The sequence below is a fragment of the Gilbertella persicaria genome, assembly GCF_025201335.1.
Source record: "Gilbertella persicaria strain CBS 190.32 chromosome Unknown B0P05scaffold_46, whole genome shotgun sequence".
In the NCBI taxonomy this organism is placed as follows: Eukaryota; Fungi; Mucoromycota; class Mucoromycetes; order Mucorales; family Choanephoraceae; genus Gilbertella; species Gilbertella persicaria.
This window is the reverse complement of record NW_026252007.1, coordinates 1-18,585: the sequence shown is the minus strand read 5'-3', so window position 1 is coordinate 18,585 and position 18,585 is coordinate 1. Positions and strand designations below refer to the sequence as shown.

General features: G+C 38.9%; 6 protein-coding genes across 6 annotated transcripts; 1 reads left to right on the top strand and 5 right to left on the bottom strand.

Annotated features, from left to right (window-relative positions):
- Positions 1-1,247: 1,247 nt before the first annotated feature.
- B0P05DRAFT_599464 (uncharacterized protein) lies at positions 1,248-2,639 on the top strand. Its single transcript, XM_051583206.1, has 2 exons — positions 1,248-2,297; positions 2,357-2,639. The coding sequence occupies exons 1-2, from the start codon at positions 1,276-1,278 to the stop codon at positions 2,496-2,498; spliced, it is 1,164 nt and encodes a 387-aa protein (XP_051431277.1). The 5' UTR covers positions 1,248-1,275; the 3' UTR covers positions 2,499-2,639.
- A 735-nt stretch (positions 2,640-3,374) lies between these two features.
- B0P05DRAFT_574525 (uncharacterized protein) lies at positions 3,375-5,318 on the bottom strand (the record flags this gene model as incomplete). Its single annotated transcript, XM_051581571.1, has 4 exons — positions 3,375-4,139; positions 4,197-4,427; positions 4,492-5,254; positions 5,290-5,318. 4 exons carry the CDS (start codon positions 5,316-5,318, stop codon positions 3,375-3,377), a joined length of 1,788 nt encoding a protein of 595 aa, XP_051431276.1.
- Positions 5,319-10,597: 5,279 nt separating this feature from the next.
- On the bottom strand, positions 10,598-11,852 carry B0P05DRAFT_590556 (uncharacterized protein; the record flags this gene model as incomplete). Its single annotated transcript, XM_051582817.1, has 4 exons — positions 10,598-10,695; positions 10,904-11,027; positions 11,085-11,557; positions 11,609-11,852. The coding sequence occupies 4 exons, from the start codon at positions 11,850-11,852 to the stop codon at positions 10,598-10,600; spliced, it is 939 nt and encodes a 312-aa protein (XP_051431275.1).
- A 213-nt stretch (positions 11,853-12,065) lies between these two features.
- B0P05DRAFT_599463 (uncharacterized protein) lies at positions 12,066-13,508 on the bottom strand (the record flags this gene model as incomplete). Its single annotated transcript, XM_051583205.1, has 3 exons — positions 12,066-12,435; positions 12,480-13,084; positions 13,106-13,508. The coding sequence occupies 3 exons, from the start codon at positions 13,506-13,508 to the stop codon at positions 12,091-12,093; spliced, it is 1,353 nt and encodes a 450-aa protein (XP_051431274.1). The 3' UTR covers positions 12,066-12,090.
- Positions 13,509-13,981: 473 nt separating this feature from the next.
- On the bottom strand, positions 13,982-15,565 carry B0P05DRAFT_574522 (uncharacterized protein; the record flags this gene model as incomplete). Its single annotated transcript, XM_051581570.1, has 1 exon — positions 13,982-15,565. One exon carries the CDS (start codon positions 15,563-15,565, stop codon positions 13,982-13,984), a length of 1,584 nt encoding a protein of 527 aa, XP_051431273.1.
- A 435-nt stretch (positions 15,566-16,000) lies between these two features.
- On the bottom strand, positions 16,001-16,562 carry B0P05DRAFT_574521 (uncharacterized protein; the record flags this gene model as incomplete). Its single annotated transcript, XM_051581569.1, has 2 exons — positions 16,001-16,425; positions 16,472-16,562. 2 exons carry the CDS (start codon positions 16,560-16,562, stop codon positions 16,001-16,003), a joined length of 516 nt encoding a protein of 171 aa, XP_051431272.1.
- Between the last annotated feature and the right edge of the window lie 2,023 nt (positions 16,563-18,585).

Genomic DNA, 18,585 nt, shown 5'->3' with positions numbered 1-18,585 from the left:
ATTATTTGTTCATAGTAAATTCTGAAACATCGTTATTATATTCAAATGGCAGTACCAAGCAGTGATATTTCAACAGCCTTACAACAGCAAATGGCTGTATGGTGTTTGGGTTGTCAAATGAAAATAGAATAGAATAAAAAGAAAACAAAGAAATACAGTGAGACTGTTCAGTACTTCTTTATTACAAAAATAAATTGATTGTTGTCTAAAATATATCTTTTCCAGGTTGTCTTTTATACTACTTGATTTATTGACTAATTATGATTAGTGATTATTGATTACTTAACACCTTGACAGCTTGTGCCTGGGAATTGACAATGTAAATTCTCCTTGTTATCTAAAAGGTACAATTATGGTTTCCTTATTTGTAAATATCCATATTATCCCAGTTACCGTTATTTACTGTCATTATACAGTGCTTACTTTATATTTATAATGTATAGTGCTATAAGTGATTATTCATTTATATGATGAAAGATTATTTATTGTATTTTGTATTGAAAGTGCTCAGATCACCACAATTGAGGAGCGGTACAATTGGGTTTGTAAATAGGAAACTACAAACATGAACTTTCTGATGAATTGCGTGTTTCTTGACAAGTCTGCTTTTGATATCAATATGAAACACTCAAGAGCTTGGCCTAGAAAAGGTACGCGTGCTATTGCTACCAGACCAACAACGAGAGCAAACACGACGTTTATATTAGGCGCTATCTCTGCTTTGGGTTTGATTACCGTCGGCGTAAAAAAACCAAGGCCTGTTAAGAAAAGAAAAGCTAAAGGACATATAAGCTCAAGAACTGTCACTGGCCACTACATTAGTTTCTTAAAAATGACTCTTGACGAAATGGACAAACACCCACATATGAAAGGCCACTATATTGTCATGAATAATGCACCCATTCACACGCATGAAAACATAAAGAAGTATATTGAGTATCGAGGATACAGATGTGTACATCTTCCTACTTACTCTCCTGAGCTTAATCCAATTGAACAATTCTGGGCAGTGGCAAAGAATAAAGTTAAGCGTCATAGGTTTTTGCAGGAAGACACTTTGTCCAAGAGGATTACAGAAGCCGGCAACAATGTGAAGCAAAGTCATTTCAAAGGGTTCGTCTCGCATTCTTACCGGTGTCGGGATAAATGTCGAAACAGGCAACCTGTGCAATGACAACAAATATGCGATCAGGGAAAATGGTAAGTGGCAATTAAACAAAAAAAAGAACGCGTTATAATTAAGCAACTTTTTTCTATCGATTTACTATCAAATTCATGTCAACATCCAAAAACAACTTATTAACACGCGGTCAAGCTATATGCCTTGTACTTGATATGGTTCCCACTGTTGACAACCGACGAAAAGGAAATGACATAGTAGATAACAACGTGTTTAGTGTTACGTATACCGAAGAGCAAGGCCCTCAACATCCTTTTGCTATGGGGAAATCAATTATCGAGAAGAATCCGTTTACGTACAAGACTTATCCTAGGACGCCACCTACTAGTCCAATTTTATATCCAAGCAATGTTGTGGCCAGTGATAATATCAGCGGTTTCAACAACAACAGTAAGAACGACAATAGCGACGATAGCGACGATAGCGCCGATGATTCAATTGTCTACAGCCTCCAAAGTTTACTATCGATCACCAAGTCAATGTTTTTTAAGACTGCTGAAAACAAAGATATCTTTGACTATGCCTTTTATACCACGACGGACATCTACAACAACATCACCAAGCAACTGCCACAACTGCCCAAGTTTATGGATACGACAAAGTTTGGAAAACTTATCAAAGACAAAGACTTCGGCGAACGGGTCTCCAAACGTGTCGATGGAAAGAATATCAAAGGACGAATGTTGTACAAGCTCAAGGACAATGCTATAGGAAATTTGGTGGAATCAACGTCTGCCTTCCGCACAGAAATCAATAACAATGGTAGCAATTGGATAAATGTTGGATATGTTAGGAAATCTCCAGGCATTGAAAGCGTGGAGACACGGCAAAGGCTCCTCGAGGCAATGATCATGAAGTTAAGGAACCGATGTCTCTGTCGTTATATCTTCACCTCTACCAGCTCAACATCATCTTCACCGATCTTAGAAAGAGATTTCTTAGCGGACAACAATACCAACAGCAATAACAACATCAAGGCAACCAGCTTGGCTTATTGCGATGGGGACACTCAAGCAATGGTCGACTTCATTGGACACTCAATCAAAAAGATTCGGCTTTGTGTGATTTCATACGCTGGTTTATCAAACAATCCTGGAGACATTGCCACATTTTTAAAGTATGAAAAGTGTTTCTCATATGCTTATCTCATACTAACTTTTGTTGTATATTTTATAGGAGCTGTAAAATGATCAAATCAATCGTGGTGGATCATGACAGCCATATAGAATCGCTCAGCAGGTATTCTCTTCTGCATGGGAACAAGAATAAAATTGAGCTATTCAAATCAAGATCTGGTTGTGTGAAACGGTCAACATAGTTCTTCTCATTCCCCAATTTTATTAATCTCATCATTCCTCCCTTTTCCCTCGACATTGTGTTATTCCTCTCTCCTTTTATATTTGTTTCTTTTACTATTTACCCGGAACTCATTAAAGAAAGAGCATTGTTTGTTTTCATTATTACTTTTTCTGTTTTAACTGTAAATTCAAGTTTTAGCTAAGCGAATGCGACAGAAAGGATTAATGAATATACTGTGGTACTGGAGGGATATGGAGGGAGGAATGGAGTAATTAGTGTCATAGAGATAAATAAAGAAATGTGATTGATGGGAAACGAGAAAGTGCTGGAAAAAAGAGAACGATGGAAAAGAGTCATGACAGAATGAGACAGATAAAAGTACTCACCTGAGCGCAGCGGCGACTTAACGAACTGGAGGGGGGTTTTACCACTACCTCTTTACTATTTACATAAAGACAAAGCACTTTTTCTTATTAAAATAATTACACAAGTTGAAGATCACCAGGTTTTCTGCCTTGCAAACAGTTCTTGTACTTCATGTACGGCCAGATTGAACTTGTCAGCATTTGCTGAATACTGAACAAGTCCAACTGACTGCACCACCTTCTCCACAGAAAACACGACAGACTTTCTATCCCTTAAAGCCCTTCGACTTCTACCAACAACCGAAATCCCAGTCTCACCTTCGATTGCATGCATGCACACGACTTCTGCAATTGCCAAAAAGTGCAGCACCCCATCTTGCACATGGGACATGCAACAATGTACGAAGCCGACATACCAAAATACACTAGATGATATTCAGGTAAATACCATCATCAACACAATCCTTTCTTTATATCTTACCTTCTTTGACCAGCAACTTCAAACAAAAGAGTATTCTTTACACGATTCTTCAGTTTTTCTTGTGGCGATCCATTACTGAAGAATATACATAGTTGTCCTTCCATAAGCGAGCGGCACTTTCAACAAGGAGACTTGTCAATTCAACATTAGAAAAACCAGAAGTACCAGAAAAACGAGAGTAAAACGACTTGAGTGCTTTTACAACTTTGGAAGCTGGGACTCCAGCACATATTTCAGCATCTGATGAGAGATCCTCAACCAAGAAATGCTCCCAAAACTGACCATAGTCACTAGATTGCTGTGCTCTTTCTCTAAAAGAAGCCAAGCTATACTGACGAATTATTTCCAATTCATTAATTGCTTTTATTGTTGAAGAAGAGTTAAAGCCATTTTGAAGATGGAGGAAATTGGAAGCATTTACACCTGCTTGTGTTTTTGAATTGATCAAATTCTTGAACTTGTTGATTGCTCTTTCCATTGATCGTGCACTAATCGACTTCACAACACCGTTACGGCTGACAATATGCTTGAAGTGACATATGTTATGGTTGTTGGCTGTAAACACACGCTCGTTGAGTTGATTGGCCCTTGTTTCTCGTCGTAAAAAGCTGTGACATTCCGAAAAGCATTTGTCCATTTTTTGAAATTCATCTTCATTTACCTCCCATTGCGATGCAAGAACACAGCCAGTGATCAAGTTCATGAAGGCCTTCTTGGTAGCTTCATGTTTGAGACAATGGAGAACTAAAGTTGGAATCATATACAACAGGAAATCTAGCCAGTCCACGAATCTGTTGTAGCCATTCAGAGTTTTCTAAGAGCTTTCAAATACAGTGGGAATGTATTGTCGCGATGCTTGAATCTCTTTTACAAGAATTGGAACCAACTGCGATTTATTTCTAAGCTTGACATCGAACGTATATAAATCATTGTCACCAACGATAGGACGAAACTTTTCATTGTATTCGGACGAAAGAAGCTTGAAGCAGAGTTCACTGACACCACGAGCAATACCATGCAGTTCGTCATAGAGGAAAAAGTCGATACCGCTAAAAGTAGGAAGGCTGGTGATCAGAGGATGAATAACAGGCATGTTGATATCCTACAAGCAAAAAAGATCTGATTAGTATTTGTTCTATTCTAGTGATATTTAGTTTAGTACTTACAGGGCTGCCATTGACCATCTCATGCATTGATCTCAGTTGACCTTTATACAAGAAGTATTCACCAGATGAGCTACCTTGAGGGTGAACACCACGTACATTGCACAACTTGCACCCAAATTCAGCAGTACGAATAATTCCTATGAGCTCGCCAAGCTTCATCAAATCACCACCCAGACCATGAATATATACGCGACATCTGTATATTTCGTTACCATCTTTCTTTACGATCATACCATTACGTGATAGTTCGTTCGACTCGTCGATATAAGCCTTCAAAAAAGACCAAACATCTTTTACCTTCTTTGGGCCTGGTATCAATCCCAAAGTGATTGTGTTTCCCAACATATAGCGGTGCATAGGATCAATATTCAGAATGGTAGCAAAGATGATCATTTGCGATGACTTCTGTTGGCTTTTGCTGATAAAATCATCAAGATACAAGTTGATTACGATGGAGCTGTTTTGGATGATGTTGTTGCGTCTGTGCTGTTGATACACACTACCAGAAAAAACATCCTTGTAAATACCTTGATTGTCTAGTGCATTTTGATCGAAATCAGCCTTGTACTCAAACAAATCACGGATATCCTCATTTTGCAACTTATTTGCCAAAGCAGCACCAATGGAAACAACAGCCATGGTTTGTACGGGGACAAGAGTAGAGCTTTGATACACCATTGCAAGGTCAACTTCGCGATCAGCACCAGTGACATTCAACACACAATCCAGATTCATAAAACGAGGTAACTTACAATAAGACAGCCTAAAGGATAAACATCTTGGCATCGAATAACATACACCCATAAAACAAACTTGATGATCAACATTTTTATGAGTGTAGACAGCACATTTCAGAGTGTAGACAGGTCATTTTGAGTGTAGACAGGTCATTTTGAGTGTAGACAGGTCATTTTGAGTGTAGACAGGTCATTTTGAGTGTAGACAGGTCATTTCAGAGTGTAGACAGGTCATTTTGAGTGTAGACAGCACATTTCAGAGTGTAGACAGGTCATTTCAGAGTGTAGACAGGTCATTTTGAGTGTAGACAGCACATTTCAGAGTGTAGACAGGTCATTTTGAGTGTAGACAGGTCATTTTGAGTGTAGACAGGTCATTTCAGAGTGTAGACAGGTCATTTTGAGTGTAGACAGCACATTTCAGAGTGTAGACAGGTCATTTTGAGTGTAGACAGCACATTTCAGAGTGTAGACAGCACATTTCAGAGTGTAGACAGGTCATTTTGAGTGTAGACAGGTCATTTTGAGTGTAGACAGCACATTTCAGAGTGTAGACAGGTCATTTCAGAGTGTAGACAGGTCATTTTGAGTGTAGACAGCACATTTCAGAGTGTAGACAGGTCATTTTGAGTGTAGACAGGTCATTTTGAGTGTAGACAGGTCATTTCAGAGTGTAGACAGGTCATTTTGAGTGTAGACAGGTCATTTTGAGTGTAGACAGCACATTTCAGAGTGTAGACAGGTCATTTCAGAGTGTAGACAGGTCATTTTGAGTGTAGACAGCACATTTCAGAGTGTAGACAGGTCATTTTGAGTGTAGACAGGTCATTTTGAGTGTAGACAGCACATTTCAGAGTGTAGACAGGTCATTTCAGAGTGTAGACAGGTCATTTTGAGTGTAGACAGCACATTTCAGAGTGTAGACAGGTCATTTTGAGTGTAGACAGGTCATTTTGAGTGTAGACAGGTCATTTCAGAGTGTAGACAGGTCATTTTGAGTGTAGACAGCACATTTCAGAGTGTAGACAGGTCATTTTGAGTGTAGACAGCACATTTCAGAGTGTAGACAGTCATTTCAGAGTGTAGACAGGTCATTTTGAGTGTAGACAGCACATTTCAGAGTGTAGACAGGTCATTTTGAGTGTAGACAGGTCATTTTGAGTGTAGACAGCACATTTCAGAGTGTAGACAGGTCATTTCAGAGTGTAGACAGGTCATTTTGAGTGTAGACAGGTCATTTTGAGTGTAGACAGGTCATTTCAGAGTGTAGACAGGTCATTTTGAGTGTAGACAGGTCATTTCAGAGTGTAGACAGGTCATTTTGAGTGTAGACAGGTCATTTCAGAGTGTAGACAGGTCATTTTGAGTGTAGACAGGTCATTTTGAGTGTAGACAGCACATTTCAGAGTGTAGACAGGTCATTTCAGAGTGTAGACAGGTCATTTTGAGTGTAGACAGGTCATTTTGAGTGTAGACAGGTCATTTTGAGTGTAGACAGGTCATTTTGAGTGTAGACAGGTCATTTCAGAGTGTAGACAGGTCATTTTGAGTGTAGACAGCACATTTTGAGTGTAGACAGGTCATTTTGAGTGTAGACAGCACATTTCAGAGTGTAGACAGGTCATTTCAGAGTGTAGACAGGTCATTTTGAGTGTAGACAGGTCATTTTGAGTGTAGACAGCACATTTCAGAGTGTAGACAGGTCATTTCAGAGTGTAGACAGGTCATTTTGAGTGTAGACAGGTCATTTTGAGTGTAGACAGGTCATTTCAGAGTGTAGACAGGTCATTTTGAGTGTAGACAGCACATTTCAGAGTGTAGACAGCACATTTCAGAGTGTAGACAGCACATTTCAGAGTGTAGACAGGTCATTTTGAGTGTAGACAGGTCATTTTGAGTGTAGACAGGTCATTTCAGAGTGTAGACAGGTCATTTTGAGTGTAGACAGCACATTTCAGAGTGTAGACAGCACATTTCAGAGTGTAGACAGCACATTTCAGAGTGTAGACAGGTCATTTTGAGTGTAGACAGCACATTTTGAGTGTAGACAGCACATTTCAGAGTGTAGACAGGTCATTTTGAGTGTAGACAGGTCATTTGAGTGTAGACAGCACATTTCAGAGTGTAGACAGGTCATTTCAGAGTGTAGACAGGTCATTTTGAGTGTAGACAGCACATTTCAGAGTGTAGACAGGTCATTTTGAGTGTAGACAGGTCATTTTGAGTGTAGACAGGTCATTTCAGAGTGTAGACAGGTCATTTTGAGTGTAGACAGCACATTTCAGAGTGTAGACAGGTCATTTTGAGTGTAGACAGGTCATTTTGAGTGTAGACAGCACATTTCAGAGTGTAGACAGGTCATTTCAGAGTGTAGACAGGTCATTTTGAGTGTAGACAGGTCATTTTGAGTGTAGACAGGTCATTTCAGAGTGTAGACAGGTCATTTTGAGTGTAGACAGGTCATTTTGAGTGTAGACAGGTCATTTTGAGTGTAGACAGGTCATTTCAGAGTGTAGACAGGTCATTTTGAGTGTAGACAGGTCATTTTGAGTGTAGACAGCACATTTCAGAGTGTAGACAGGTCATTTCAGAGTGTAGACAGGTCATTTTGAGTGTAGACAGGTCATTTTGAGTGTAGACAGGTCATTTTGAGTGTAGACAGGTCATTTTGAGTGTAGACAGGTCATTTCAGAGTGTAGACAGGTCATTTTGAGTGTAGACAGCACATTTTGAGTGTAGACAGGTCATTTTGAGTGTAGACAGCACATTTCAGAGTGTAGACAGGTCATTTCAGAGTGTAGACAGGTCATTTTGAGTGTAGACAGGTCATTTTGAGTGTAGACAGCACATTTCAGAGTGTAGACAGGTCATTTTGAGTGTAGACAGCACATTTCAGAGTGTAGACAGGTCATTTTGAGTGTAGACAGCACATTTCAGAGTGTAGACAGCACATTTCAGAGTGTAGACAGGTCATTTTGAGTGTAGACAGGTCATTTCAGAGTGTAGACAGGTCATTTTGAGTGTAGACAGCACATTTCAGAGTGTAGACAGGTCATTTTGAGTGTAGACAGGTCATTTTGAGTGTAGACAGGTCATTTCAGAGTGTAGACAGGTCATTTTGAGTGTAGACAGCACATTTCAGAGTGTAGACAGGTCATTTTGAGTGTAGACAGGTCATTTTGAGTGTAGACAGCACATTTCAGAGTGTAGACAGGTCATTTCAGAGTGTAGACAGGTCATTTGAGTGTAGACAGCATTTCGAGTGTAGACAGGTCATTTGAGTGTAGACAGGTCATTTTGAGTGTAGACAGGTCATTTCAGAGTGTAGACAGGTCATTTTGAGTGTAGACAGGTCATTTCAGAGTGTAGACAGGTCATTTTGAGTGTAGACAGGTCATTTTGAGTGTAGACAGCACATTTCAGAGTGTAGACAGGTCATTTCAGAGTGTAGACAGGTCATTTTGAGTGTAGACAGGTCATTTTGAGTGTAGACAGGTCATTTTGAGTGTAGACAGGTCATTTTGAGTGTAGACAGGTCATTTCAGAGTGTAGACAGGTCATTTTGAGTGTAGACAGCACATTTTGAGTGTAGACAGGTCATTTGAGTGTAGACAGCACATTTCAGAGTGTAGACAGGTCATTTCAGAGTGTAGACAGGTCATTTTGAGTGTAGACAGGTCATTTTGAGTGTAGACAGCACATTTCAGAGTGTAGACAGGTCATTTCAGAGTGTAGACAGGTCATTTTGAGTGTAGACAGCACATTTCAGAGTGTAGACAGGTCATTTTGAGTGTAGACAGCATTTGAGTGTAGACAGGTCATTTCAGAGTGTAGACAGGTCATTTTGAGTGTAGACAGCACATTTCAGAGTGTAGACAGGTCATTTTGAGTGTAGACAGGTCATTTTGAGTGTAGACAGCACATTTCAGAGTGTAGACAGGTCATTTCAGAGTGTAGACAGGTCATTTTGAGTGTAGACAGGTCATTTTGAGTGTAGACAGGTCATTTCAGAGTGTAGACAGGTCATTTTGAGTGTAGACAGCACATTTCAGAGTGTAGACAGGTCATTTTGAGTGTAGACAGGTCATTTTGAGTGTAGACAGGTCATTTTGAGTGTAGACAGGTCATTTTGAGTGTAGACAGGTCATTTTGAGTGTAGACAGGTCATTTCAGAGTGTAGACAGGTCATTTTGAGTGTAGACAGGTCATTTTGAGTGTAGACAGGTCATTTTGAGTGTAGACAGGTCATTTGAGTGTAGACAGGTCATTTTGAGTGTAGACAGGTCATTTCAGAGTGTAGACAGGTCATTTTGAGTGTAGACAGCACATTTCAGAGTGTAGACAGCACATTTCAGAGTGTAGACAGGTCATTTTGAGTGTAGACAGGTCATTTTGAGTGTAGACAGGTCATTTCAGAGTGTAGACAGGTCATTTTGAGTGTAGACAGCACATTTCAGAGTGTAGACAGGTCATTTTGAGTGTAGACAGCACATTTTGAGTGTAGACAGGTCATTTCAGAGTGTAGACAGGTCATTTTGAGTGTAGACAGGTCATTTTGAGTGTAGACAGGTCATTTTGAGTGTAGACAGCACATTTCAGAGTGTAGACAGGTCATTTCAGAGTGTAGACAGGTCATTTTGAGTGTAGACAGGTCATTTTGAGTGTAGACAGGTCATTTTGAGTGTAGACAGGTCATTTTGAGTGTAGACAGGTCATTTCAGAGTGTAGACAGGTCATTTTGAGTGTAGACAGCACATTTCAGAGTGTAGACAGCACATTTCAGAGTGTAGACAGCACATTTCAGAGTGTAGACAGGTCATTTTGAGTGTAGACAGGTCATTTTGAGTGTAGACAGGTCATTTTGAGTGTAGACAGCACATTTCAGAGTGTAGACAGGTCATTTTGAGTGTAGACAGCACATTTCAGAGTGTAGACAGGTCATTTTGAGTGTAGACAGCACATTTTGAGTGTAGACAGGTCATTTCAGAGTGTAGACAGGTCATTTTGAGTGTAGACAGGTCATTTTGAGTGTAGACAGGTCATTTTGAGTGTAGACAGCACATTTCAGAGTGTAGACAGGTCATTTCAGAGTGTAGACAGGTCATTTTGAGTGTAGACAGGTCATTTTGAGTGTAGACAGCACATTTCAGAGTGTAGACAGGTCATTTTGAGTGTAGACAGCACATTTCAGAGTGTAGACAGGTGTTGTATACACAGCATTATTCATCCCTTCTTACACTAGTCATGCCTTAAAAGAGCAAGTATTAATATCATTTATAAATATATCTTTCAATCACAGTTTTATCCGCAGCTTCGATGGATGTCTTCTATCTTAGTTGAAGCATGTTAAAGATCAGACCATCACATAATCACAAATTGACATCTGCATCAATACCAATGGTAGTCGAGGTCTGTGCCCTGATCATGTACCCAGTTCTTGTGTACCTTAATCCACTCAACCGATAAGCTAGTGTATACACACTCAGTCCCAAATTAAGGATAATCAATTATCATACAAATAGTATAAATACAAAACAAAACATAGCCTTCAATAAGGAAGAACTTCTTTTTGGCCGTTTTGGTTCTGATTGACTTATAGATTTGACCATTTTATTAGTGATTATATCACAGTATACTATATGAGCAAATACTCTCGCTCTTTTTTGTTGACTCACCAGTTCTAGGATTAGCCAATTCATGTAAAAGGCCTTCCAATTCTGGTGCAGGAGGTGGAAAAATGACTGATATACGTTCTCTGAAATTGCCATTTTTTGGTGCAGAAAAATGGACTCTTGTTTCCTAATTTAAAATATAACTTTTAACGACTTTTTAATCATGTATACCATTACAACTTACATCAAAAAGGGTCAATAAATTGTTAATCGAAGCAAAATGATGCATTTGAGTATCAGGGAATTGTCGATTCAAGGTGTAATTGTTAACAGAAGCCAAAGCATTTGGGATACTGCGAGCATAATACCGCAGAAGTGTGTTACAAGTTTCTTCTATCACACCATGTCGAAGAAACATATTTATATGTTGAACAACATGGATGGGTGCTTCATCCAGCAGCTCAGGTATCACCCTAATTTCAAATAGCCTTTCATCTTCTTGAACATGATCTTCAAACTGATCACTATATTTTGCTGCTGTCACTCTTTCCAATGCAGTTTGAAAAGGCTGGCCTGCTTGTGGTATTTGGCGCTGCTGATCACTTTCTCTTGCTTCTCTCTCAGGTGAAGTTGGCACAGGCTGTGGTGCTGGCCTGATTTCATGCTCAGCAACAGGAAAGGTCGAGGGTGGTCCATCGGAGAAATCATTGTCATCACCTAATGTCATCTTCCAGTTATTTTTTCATCCTTTTCACAGCAATGATATACCTTCATTTCCACGCAAGTCAAAAAAGTCTTCAAATGAAATACCAGTAAGACTGTCAGCCGCATTTTTAAAGCGCATCAATCTTTCTTTATCACGGAGCAGCCTGATTTCCTCATCTGTCAAAATAGAATCAGTTCCTACTTGCTGTAAGGTGAGTTCCGCGATTCTATCTGTGATGGCTTCAATAACACCACCGAAATGAAAAAATTTGTGGATTTTGTTTTTAAAATCTTGAGCACGGTTCATATTGACAAATATAAAGAGAGATAAAGCTAAATCTGTTCAACTTTATAGTTGAATTGAACAATAGTATCTTCATTGGGCGAATGTTTTGATATATAGACAATGAAGCGACAATAAATTCCCAAGGTAGGATTTGTTTTCAAGTAACCCAAAGAAGGCTTATAGAGACTGCTTAATAGCTTCAAGTAAAAAAAAAAAAAAATGCATTTGATGCTTGTCAGTTTATTGTTTATTCAGATACTTAAATGAATGTAGTATTTCTGTGGAAGTGTAAACGATTAACACCTCTTATAATACCAAATCGAAGAAGGTTGATGTCGCTTCTAAAAACAGGGAAAAAACGAAACAAGGCCTGCATTCTTTCTACAACGAGCTTATGAAACTCTTGAGCTTCAGTATATAAACCACCTGAATTAAAATTGGCTATCATATAAAGATAGGCGACTCGACAGTAGACATATTTGATTCTTGCTGCTGAAGAGATTGTTTGTACATATAAAGTCGCAATATCTCTAGTTGAGGGGTCAGGGAAAATGTCTTTGGCAGAGTCGAGCAGAGTGGCATCTACAATATGAACTGTATTGACCTAATCATGTTTAACCTAAGCTTTTATAATAGTATCTTACTTACATTGAAAGTGGCATTAAACTGATCCTCTGACTGTAATACCCTCAAAGTGATATCTTCTACTTGTTTGCCTCGAACCAAGCAGTTTGCAATTGTAGCAGGCGTGTGCAAGTTAAATATTTCAAAGGCAAGACAACTCAAGAGAGTGTCAATTACTTTCTGTGTGATACCTTCCCTTTGAATCAAATTGACATAGAAACGAAATTGCCCAGTACTACGATTATACGCTTCTCTTTCGAATATCAATGGCCATATTGGTGCGGTAGGATCAGCTTGATACTGCCCAATGTCAAATATCTCTACACTTTGTACCTGGGTCGGAGCCGTGTAGTCACTAGTAGGCAGTGGCGCAAAGAGTGTTCCTCTCTGACGTAAAGGAAGTCCGGGCTGATCTTGTTGCACGTTCGGAGCTGTATAGTCGCGTGGTGGAGGTCGTTGTGCAAGTCGAGTTACTCTCACTCGAAAGTTTCTTCTTTCTTCTTGAGGAAATGCCCGATCTACTAATTGAACGAGAGGTTCAGTATATCTTTGTCGTAAAACAGGCTCGTGTTGAACTTGTTGCTCAGTAGGTGCCGTAAACTGACGTAGTGGCGGTGGCGCAAAGCGATCTCAAGCAGTAGTGCCTCTACGAATGTCTAGTGCTGACTTGTAAAAGATTCGTAACAGCTGATCCATATCCAACATCTCTGTTACTTCCCAACGACGAGTTTCCAGATTGAATTCAAAATTTTCTTGATCAAATTGGAACAATGATCCCACTGGAGATCGCAATCGACTCAAAAGTTGAATCAATCTTCTATAGTAACTGTAATCATATGGCCGAGATAAGACACCACTGTAGTAATACGAAATCAGTGCAAGCGTAGTCAAACTTTGCTCTGTGTTGATCAAACCTCTTTGATTTGCAACACTCTGATAATACAACAACAACGAGTGTATCATATTGACAATGAACAAGGAGACAGTTTGGGTATCTATAAAAGTTATCAACGGTTCCCGACTGTTCAAGATACGGTTTATCTCAGCATCCATATTGATCAAGAGGTTAAAAGCATTATCCATATTAAGACTGAACTCTATACGAGCTGGGTAAGTTGACCATTGGTTTTCCATCAAGATTCGTTGCACTTGATGCATTGTATTGATCGCAAGCTCAGTATTTTTATACAACTGATCAGCAGTAAGATCAAAAGCACTGTGCCGGTACCCAGACGAGTCTCTCGCATAATAGGGACTTTTCATGGTATGGTAGCATTGGAGTCTTATTAAGCGATGATGGCCAACACCACCAGGAATATGAGCTCTGTATGAGCAACCACCAATGTTAGTAATATGTGCGAATCTGTCCAAACGAAGATATTTTTCTGACCGATTCACTTGCTCAAAATACAAATCAAGCACGGGAGAATTGTTGTTATTTAGCAACCAAAGTCCAGTTGATCCCTCTCTGCCGATATGCACGCCAATATCTAAAAATACATTTCTTGGATCTATGGTATGATAGTTCAAGTCACTGAAAGCGTTGGTAAATTGCTGTTGATAAAAGGCTCTATCAGCTTCTTGATGTACTTCAATTTCGCTCTTGTTACCGTAAGTATAAACAAAAAGAAGAAGTTATCAAACGCATGATATGACTCATATCTGTTGTCCGTCGCGTTTACATTTTGTATTTGACGACGCATACAAGCAGCAAGTGTGTCCATGTTTTCATTCTCATAGTAGTAGATGGGATCAAATGAGTAAATACCTCTTCGTCTTGATGCTCTGCTTCTTTCAGCTTGCGCACTAGATGGGATTCGATGCAATGACTGTGGCATAGAAACTTCACGTAGGGCTGGCAGCAAGATGCGATCCACAAAGAAGTCAACAGCCTCGTTTTGAACATCACAGGTATCAATGCCAATGTTTGGAAAAAAGATATTAACTTTAAATCGATTTGTATGGCCAAAGCTGGCCATATACATATTAGGAATCTTGTTCAGAGGTCTTCCTTCATAGTATATTCCTTTGTTTTGCTTAACCACAAGCCTGAAATCTGGTAAGATATACAAGGAGAGTGGAGTTCCTTCAGCAATAGGGATTTCATGGCAAAGGATAGACACAGCATCAATGTCTACAGCATAAAAAAGGCCTTGCAACGGTGTTGTTGGTTCTTGATGAAGGCCGTATCTACGATCGCGATACTGACCTTTGAATATGAAGTTTATACGCTCTTCATCAGTTTCGAGATTTTGAAAGATCTCATTGTACCCTTGCATGTTGAGAGTAGGAGGCTGATCAACCTCTTCAGGCGATGGCGATCTTTCGGTCATTTCTTCGTCTTCTTCAGATGATGAGGAAGTTGCGACAAGCATTCGTCGTCTTCGCCTAGGTGGGGCAGTTTCCGAAGCTTCACCTGGAGGTGAGGGTGACAGCACTAATCGTCTTCTCCTGCCTGTTTCTTGAGGAGGAGCTACTACTGGCTCTTGGGCAGGTGGTGAAGGTGATGCTACTAAACGTCTTCTCCTGCTTGTTTGTTCTTCAGGCTGTTCTTGTGGCAATTCTTCCGCTGAAGGCCATGTAGATATTAAACTCTCAGCTCTACCTCTTGATGTATGATCAGTTCTCACCCTTATTCTTGGATTAGTTATGATCAGACGTTCTATTAACTCTTGCAATTCTTGCTCCTGATGTGAACTGAATGGTTGATTGGGTACCGAAGGACGAGGCCTTCTTCTACTTCTTCTTATTCTTTGGTTCAATGTTTGTCCTCTGATTCTTCTAAGAAATTGTCTGCGTTCTTGAAGACGTCTTTCTCTCTCGAGTCTCTCTGACATTCCTTCACGCAACTCTGCATAATGCTCTTCCCAAATTCGCCTGTTTCTTCTTTCAGCTTCAGTTTCAGTTTCAGTTTCAGTTTCTTCAGCAGGTACATTTGGATCAAGGAAGGTTTGTGTTACGCTTATTTCAGTTGTAGGCATTCGCAAAGGAGGCATACGAAATGTACCTGTTTCAGGTTCATGTTCCTCAACAATGTATTCTTGAGTATCATCATCAGTGATGGCATTGGTTAAATCTTCAGTAGAATCCTGACGGTTGTTATTATTCATTGTTATTAGCAGAAGAAAAAAAGGAAGCAGCTTCAATATTTGATTCTGATCTGATTTTTGACTTGGCTAAGCGCATCACCAATAATAATAATTTTGATATACATAGTAATGTTCATTGGTGCTTGATGCTTATTGGTTCCTGGTATTCACTGTTAAACTGATCGCAGTAATGTTCCAAGTCATATCTGTTTTGCGTTCAACAAAACCAAGAAGGGATAGCCCATCGTGAACTATTGATGACAAGATAACAGCTAGAATGCTAACAGTGTAACTGATATTGTGTTAACAGTAAAAAATGCACATCATCCGTATATCTTATAGCATTACTGATTCAGTAATTAATAAAGATCTATTGTATCCAAGATAACAATCAAAGTAACAAAAGTTGGTTTATGAAGCAATATTGATATGCATAGTTTATTGCTCTTAATTAGATTATTCATATTCTTCACTATCTAGTTCATCTTCCTCATCATTTATTTGTTCCTCACCAGAAACAAAGTCTTCATCCGCTATGGATTCTTCAGTCGCATAATCATCAGCAGTGGTTGCCTGTGAATATAGCGAGTTGTTATCCGCTTCAACAACTCCAGATTGTTCGCTACTTGTTCTGTTTCTTCTGTCTCGTCGTGTGCTTCCTTGATTAATTGATTGAACAACAATAGGTGCAGTTCTTGTCGATTCCAACATAAAAAAACGGGCGTTAGGTAACATAACATCAGGAGACACCAATGTAGCATGCTGATTTCTTTGATCTAAAGTGTTCAAACTGAAAGCATAGCGAAAAGAGTTCCAATGGATCTGTCCATTCTGCCATTTGATCCCTGCACTGTTCAGTGCTTTGACAAACAGTTCCATATCTTTAGAAAGCTCAAGTTAGAGTATTAATGTCTAATAGATCAAAACCTTCATCTGTTTGAATGTCAAGAGCATCAAACGCTAGCTTCATATCCGTAACTGCTCTCTCTCTCATTCTTTCATTCATTTCTGAATCCATTTTGAAAAAGCAAAAAAGATGGGAATTTGTCCAATTGATAGTGTACACTCCAAGCTTTTAAATGGCATCACCCCCTTTTTTTTTGTTGAAGCATTCCCAAATTCAACATCATAAAGTAAAAGATAATAAATACAGCTGCTGCAAAAATTATATCCATATCACGTTTTATTTTCTTGCTATCATCCGTGCATGAATGCCTCTTACTGTTCCTCTTGATCAATGTTTGTTACAAAATTTACCGGGCTAGTAGAAGATATGATTATGTTTCCTCTTGTGGCTTGCATTAGCCCTTGATCATTGATACGTATGCCTCGACTCAACAAGACGTCTACAAAATCACTCAAACCTATGAATAGGTGAGCAAATGTCGGCAAAATCAATATATAAATACCTTGATTAGATCCTAAGACATAGGCAGAAATAAATCTTTTGTAAGCTTCTTTTTTACTCCTTTGTATCTCTTGAGCAGCAGCAGCATCTCTGTTTTCTCTCTGCCTTCTCAGCATTTTCTCAGCAAAAATAAGAGTAACAAAAAGAAAAAAAATGAGGTCTTGCTAAGGTTAAAGAAAGTATATATATATATATATATATATCAACAAACAAGCCACCTCGAATGCATCCTACTTGCAGTTTACCAGCAATTTTCGTTTATATAAATGATTCAACAGCCATATAGAACTACTAATCGCGTTGTATGTTCGTTTCAAGATCTTGGTTTATATTCGTGCATGAGAGAGAACGGCTGGGAAGACCTAGGTTCTTACTAGTTGACTCCTTCAGCTATATACTTCAACATCGTCTTGTTTATGAATTAAAAACAAACAAAAGAAGTGCATAAGCCCCTAATAAGACTGACTTTCAACCAAAGAAGAAACAAAAAAGGAGCGGGCTTTAATTTTTAATGGGAAATCTTTTGATTTTTTTGGATCATAAAACAAGAGTTCACGGGAAAGTCCTTCATAAAGACGTTTTGAGAAGCTAGTATAATAACAAAGTCTGTAGGGCGGCTATAGACAAACATGTTGATGTAGAAATATTAAGAGATTGTGCGCTAAAGAATTGCACCAGAGCCAGAAAACTGTTTTGATGTTTTCTGGCCCTTGGGAACAACTTTCATATTACACTCTAAAAACCAGAGCCACCGTAGAGTAGCCATAGCTCAGAGCTATCGAACGCATATCTACGTGCTTGATTTTATTGACTTTTAATCGAGAAAAAGTTGATTGAAAATCGCATTTGTAATTGTGAAAAAAAATCAAAGGGGTATACCTGTCCAGAATCGTCAAAAATTTACTTTTTTTCTTTTTCATCACAAATCGCCCTAGACGATACTTTTCATACAGGAAATCACCACAAGCAACCAGAGAAATGACACAGGTCAACAATTGCACGTTTAAAACTATGAAAAGAGCACCCGATGATGTTGTTTTTGGCGCTTCATGTTATTCATCTAACACAATGAAGACTTTCACAGACACAAGTAGCCATTAACTCTAGATAGAATGCCACCCCTTCAACAAGCGCGTGTACTAATGAAGAAATAGTGAGAGGTAGATATCAAAAGAATATTTTACACGAAGAAATGAAAGTAACCATAGCTTCTTGGCCGTCAAACATGAATGATGATACAGTGCATTTGTTTGAATGGATTTTTAATGACAATTGATACCCTCAGCTTGCGATAGAATACTTCAATGGAAGAATAGAATATTACATCTCTGAACAATGAAGCCGCATGTATTAGCAATTTTGACAGAGCAGTGAATTACGAAATAAAAAAATCATCATGTCGTTACAAGCAGAGGATGGATTTGGTTTGTCTAACCTATACACAGAGTTCTGATTTTTATTACTTCTCAATGTGTATAAGATTGACAATACGCTTGATTGAAATATGGAAATTAAGGATGAGGGTACTAACTTGCGCTTCTTCAGCGGATGCTTGTCTATTTTCATAAAGGTTTAAAATCATCAAAGTTTATTTTAAGAGGGAAAGTTTAACTATTTTTCCATAAGGAGGGAC